Source organism: Tachypleus tridentatus, chromosome 1 (genome assembly GCF_004210375.1).
Source record: "Tachypleus tridentatus isolate NWPU-2018 chromosome 1, ASM421037v1, whole genome shotgun sequence".
In the NCBI taxonomy this organism is placed as follows: Eukaryota; Metazoa; Arthropoda; class Merostomata; order Xiphosura; family Limulidae; genus Tachypleus; species Tachypleus tridentatus.
Genome location: NC_134825.1, coordinates 83486556 through 83492851, shown reverse-complemented (window position 1 = coordinate 83492851; position 6296 = coordinate 83486556). Strand labels below are relative to the sequence as shown.

General features: G+C 27.2%; 1 protein-coding gene across 1 annotated transcript in view; it reads right to left on the bottom strand.

The window, feature by feature from the left end:
• Nucleotides 1-301: 301 nt before the first annotated feature.
• LOC143253892 (UV-stimulated scaffold protein A-like) overlaps nucleotides 302-6296 on the bottom strand; it is a 37318-nt gene continuing 31323 nt past the window's right edge. The window contains 2 exon segments of the mRNA XM_076508443.1: nucleotides 302-2125; nucleotides 4940-5147. Coding sequence (XP_076364558.1) covers nucleotides 2026-2125; nucleotides 4940-5147 — 308 coding nt within the window. The 3' untranslated portion in view covers nucleotides 302-2025.

Genomic DNA, 6296 nt, shown 5'->3' with positions numbered 1-6296 from the left:
AGCTTGTTATAATAAATAACTTACATTTCAGGTCCATAAACATGTTAATATGTGGACCAGCCATAGATTCACTAAGATAAAAAATAATATTGGATATTTAACATATTTATATTCATCTTTGAGATTTATGTTATCATTTTCATCTTATAACAATGTATCTGTAAAATATTAATATTTTAACATATTAACTGTACTTCTCAATGCATAGGCATTCAATATAATTCACTCTGTATATTCCTATCATTTTCATACTGATGTGAGTTCTACTAATGGTACAACATGCAAGCCAAACAAAATGATTAAATAAAATGCTTTATTTGTTTATAATCTGAGTGCTCTGCTTTTCACATACTAAGTAATTTATAAACATATTTTTAGACAAATGCAATTTCATATAATGAAAAGCATTAATATCAGTTGATACTTTCATTACATCTCAACAATTTAATTGGATCTAAAACTGTATAAAAGTCCACTGTAAACATACTAAATAAACAAGAAAATTTCAGTATAGCTAGTAGATAATTTATTTATCTGAAGTTACAATAATACTCAGTGCTCCCTGTTTTAACTTAACAACAGTTACTTGAGTACATTAGATGAAAATCTCATATATTTTATTGTTATCACATTTTTCTAGGGAGCTTGGTATCTTTTCTTTTAATATTTCTAACTGTTGTTGTAATGTCTCATTCATGTATTTATTCAGTCACTGCTAAGACATTTTTATATAACTCTAAACAGTTCTTATTCATATTTTAAACCAGGTGAATACATAAACTGCAAATAATTATAAAAAGGATTAATTACAGACACAAAAAATGTATGGGTGTATTGATAAAAATGTTATCAATATAAATATTTTTGACGAAAGAAAATATTTGGGTTTTCCTATTTATGGTTTACCCTCCTTACAGAGTAATGTACCATACCCATCTATTATAAACATTATAACTTTGCAGTTATTCAAATATTGTAAAATATGTAATAAATTACAATATTTTATTAATAATGTTGACATACTGATACAAAAATTAACAGTTAATGGATTTAATAAAGAAATTTTAGATAACATCATTAAATTGTTCTGTAATAAATTCAAAGAAAGTAAAATCAGAGAAATTCTACTAAAAATTATTTTTAGCTAAAAATAAGGTCATCTAAGAACTTGGCACTACTTTATGTGGATGTACACCTTGAGTCGCATATAAAAACATGACAGTCATAGTAAACTATCACTTTACTGATGTCGTGTTAATTAGTGCCTCTACCATACTGGAAACAGGAATGCTAACTTCAAGAGATAAGTTTCATCTTACTTACCCCCAAATGGTAGTACCTTATTTTCATTTTTTATTTACTTTATTTCATTTTATCTATTTATTTTTCATCTTTTTTATGCTTATCTTTTTCTTATTCTTAACTTTGGAGAGTAGTCACCTTCTCACAACTGTCTGCAGGCAGTGAAGGGTGATATAGATGTGGGATGTTGTGGGCTTGAGCACCCACATTTTGCTCTCCTAATTTCTAATCTTCTTATGTGAGACTAGTGAATTGGGGGTTAGACTGATAGATGGTGTATCTCCACTACAATGTGGGCCCTACTTCTTCAGTCACCTCCAAAACTTAGGATACATTTTATAATCCCACATTGCAGCTTGTACCCTAGGATCCTTTTAAAAATATACAACATATTTTGTTTCATGTTAATGTGTTTTGTTTATGGCTTTAGAATTTGTGGTTATAATAAAAATATACATATTTATTTATTTAAAAATAAAATACATTTTACCTGGTTAAAAAGTTACTAAAGTAGCTTAGTATTTTGATAGTGTGGATATCTTGGATTGGAAGTTTAGGAATTAGGTTTGTTCTTTCATTTTGAGATAAATGAATAAATAATAATTACAAAATTTATTTCTTAACAAAGAAAAATACTAATTATAATACCCCACATACATATATATACATACAAACAAAATGTTTAAACTCAATTTTGTTAATGAAAGCTACAATCTATATAAATTACTTTGAAAAAGCATAGTTAAACTGATTGCCAAACTTGTCAAGAAACTTCTTCTTGTCCATAGCATCCATTGCTTCAGCTACTCTCTTAAGTGATGATCTAGAAGAAAAACAAAGTTGCTTGAACAACATAACAGATAAATTACAATTCATGAATACTTTTATTGATCACTTTTCTTGAAATTTAAGTTAAATCTTTGAGACTTTGGTGCACAAATTTAACACTTGTTGTATGGTTTGTTAAGATGCATTACAAAAAAACAAAAACTATTGAATAAAATACTCTGAAAACTTTGAATTAATTTCTACATATAATGTAACTTCTACAGATAACCTATTTTTAATTTTATATGCAATATTTCTATGATTTTTGAACTTTTAAATTTTAAAAAGATTTAATTTTGATAACTTTATTGTATATTTTAATTACTGAATATTGTGGCTTTCTACATCTTTTTCAAACATGGCTTCATATAAAGATTATATTTTATGAAGCTGTATATAATTTCTTTCTTTCAATTCAAAAAACACGACACACAGATGTGCAATAAAAACAACTTTTTACCATGAAAAAATTATAAACAAGTCCACTTGTTATTTGTTTATCAGAAGGTTACATTTAATGCATGTAATAAGTTTCATATTAATCCATATACTTTCTTTTAAAGTTCTTTTTGGTGTTTTCCTTTGTCTATTCAAGGAGTTACTTAAGCTGATACAACAATGGAAACAAGTTCTAACACAGAAGCCTTGTTGTCAAAATAAACTTTGATACAATTGAGTGCAAAACTTCGTTATTACACAATAAAAAATTATTTTCCTATCATATTTCAATATCACAGTTCAAATGCAAGCTTTAAAAAATGAGGATTGTTATTATGGCATAGTTCTTCACAGGCACATTTTTTTCAATCAATTCATCACAAAGCTAAGCCTTAATTACTTTGTTCTGAACTCTATGCAAATTGCTTAATTAAAAGCAATTTTGCTTTTGTAACATGTTTTGATCAGTAGCTTATAACTTCTTGAAGCTGAGATAGAGGTAATTATATCACACCATGACAACCAAGTTTCAGAAACTTGAACAGACAAAAAAATTTAAAAATATATTTGTAATCAAGTTAGAAGAGAAAGTTAGCTCTGCTTTATTAAAAATATTAGAAATATTGAGTATTCTCTATGAGTATGGTTAATCTCAGAAAAAGTGCAGAAAATTATTGAACACTGGTGAATTTCTGGGGAACAAGCTCAAAATAAGATAAAATCCAAATCTGCAATTTAAAAAATTATATAAATTAAAGTGAATAAAACATTTATATTGAATAATTTTCTACCCTAAAGATATTTTGTTTTCTCTTAATGTAATACATAAAGCACTACAAGTTTATTTAGTATAACTTTTTGTAACTCAGTGGTGTAGTTTTGCTTTCATTGTGGACTGTACTCAACCAGGCATCAAAGAGTTAAGAGATGGCATTTTAATGTACTTACAGGAATTTCATGATTTTACTGTGTGTGTGATGACATGAGTGTGACAGGAAACAAAAGACAGCTACAAAACAGCTAAACTAGAAATGTACCATAAAACCAGAAAATCCTCTACATCAAAAAGAAAAAATCTGGCCCTAATCAGACAAATAAGAAACAGGTAACAATGTATTTTTTTTTTAATTCCACTGATCTTCATCCAACCTCTCATAATAAAAGATACACTTGGACAAAAACTTCTTAATTGAACTACATTATTATGACAGACAACAGCAATCCCTAGAAAAACCACAATACCATCACACACACTCAAGTTTTTTATGCAGGTTGTGAAAAAGCAAAAAACTATCAAAGTCACAAATATAATTCATGAGTACAACACACTTCATACAATCAGTCATGACAAGCTACAGGAGGATATCTTTAATGAAAGTCAAAGTTGCAAATTAAAAACGAAATGCAGAAGAATAAAATGGTATTTTAAAAATATAAAAATGTCAGTGGTATTGATATTCCTATTAATGCTTAAGTGCTAAAGTTTTCTCCAATAACCGTAAATATGTATAAACGAACAAAAACATATTTGACTTCTGTTTAAATCTTTTACAAATTATACTTGAGTTTTACATGATACACATTAAAATGTGTCAAAAATAACTAAATTACAGTTGATTTTGCTTCAAAGTAACAGGTGTTTTTAATAGTTTAATATTATTTCAAATAATATACAAGAGTATCTGTTTATTAAAAAGGTACAACCTCAGTTGACAGTTGTCTTTTTTAATGTTCTCAACAAAATAAAGAACAGGCTTAGAAGATGCTCTTAAAAACATTCGTAATGATATTGTATTCAAAATTAGTAAGAGAACTTTGGCAAAAGTAATTTTTTTTGTCTTGATAGAAAATTAGAAAATAAAAATAGTAGCAGTTATTTTCTCAAACAGGATTATGCTGAATTACTCTCTAAAGAAAACTTTCCTCTAGTCTTGTAGCTACCATACAATTCTCATTTTTAGTAATCAATTTTCTTCTCAGACATCAAATCTATAAGATCAGTTTTTAGTAATCAATGGTTTTAGATTTTTAAAATTTCTACTCTAAAACCCAAGTTCTTTACCATTTTGTAGTTATCACATATTTCATTTTTAATAATAAGTTTTTAAGATGCTCAGTGTACTTAAACAAAAACCTATCATAAAATTAGTACAGTGCTCTATAGAAGTACTATTTTTATTCCCCCAGCTTCTTCAGTTTAATAAGTTACTGAATGAACCCTTTCTAAAACACTTTTTCTTAAAAAGCAATGCCAATAAAAATAAAACAACTTAGTACTTAACAAAAAACTACTAATATACAAATTTATTTTTATAAGAAGTAACTGATATATGTTATACTCAAACTGGTAATTTTAACTTCCTATGCTCACTTTTTGAAAACTTTTTTAGCAAGTCGTTTTCTTGTTGTATTCTGATAGGTTTCGATGTTTATTAAGCCAGGATATTTCTTTTTAGATTTTTTCCCTTTTCCTTTTCCCTTTTGACTTTTACCCCGACAATGCGGCAATTCAAGGTTGATCCCAGTTGCAGCTTCAATATCTCTCAAAAGATCTGGATCTTGCCAGTCAGATTGTTTCCCTAAAACCCAACCAGAGGTAATATTTTCTTATATACTAAAATGTATATACAAGCCATATCAATATTTAAAAAATCGTTTTTAATAAACAGCTTAAATGAATACAAAGGTTTAAAATTAAAAATGACCAAGAGATATGTAGTTTCATGAAAACTGAAAATAACACCATAACTATTTGGACACAAAACAAATAATAATTAGAAAAGTACAAAGCTGCTGCAGACAAAATAATTATGAAAAAATTTATTATCAAATCATTACCATAATATAATATATTTTGACTACTTATTTTTACTTAAAACTGAAATTTGACAAAAAACAGTTAAAGATTAAAAAATCAGAACCAGGACTACCTTTCAAGTGTTATAATACAAAAACCTGTTACCTATGAAATAAAACTCTGGGTATTTCTTTCCAAAAAGTTTCCAATTTTTAGATTTGTCAGGAAACTTACTTTTTATATCATATATAGTAACTTAAAATATATACTATGTGTCATTGTTGGGCTGAAGATTCTTCTACAGTAGGTGTCTGTAACTTGTTGGTAATAAATAGAAGAATAAATGCTTCCGTTGTTTTCAAAATATGTATATCCACAAGTAGCTAAACGTACGTACAACAAATTCTTTACACTATAGATTATCATAGGTATGTCATAAACACCATATAGTTTACTTCTTTACAAAAATAAACCACTTAAGCCTATTCAACTGTTTTAGAATTTCAGCAGACAAAATGAAATGTTTGCTTTTATAACTACTGCCAAACTATCAAAACATAGTTCACTTATGCTTTATTACCACAATGTATCTTATACTTATAAAATTCAGTGTTCCTTTTTTAAATTTAAGCTTACTTCCACAAAATGTCTACTTTTTGTCAAAGTTCACACAGGCAGGTTCAGTTACTTTGAACTCTCTTTCATGAGATAAACTATTCTTCTTATCTCTTTCCACACTATTAGTCTTGCTTGAATATATATAAACTTATATTAATCATCATGCCTTCCTTTTATGTCTGAATATCTCTTTTATGTGACCAGTTTGTTTCTTATCTGCTCTGTCTTTGTCTATCTGCTGTTTTCTACTCATCTCATACTATTTATATGTTTATTTCTAAATAATCTTCTCACTATATATTCTCAACATCAA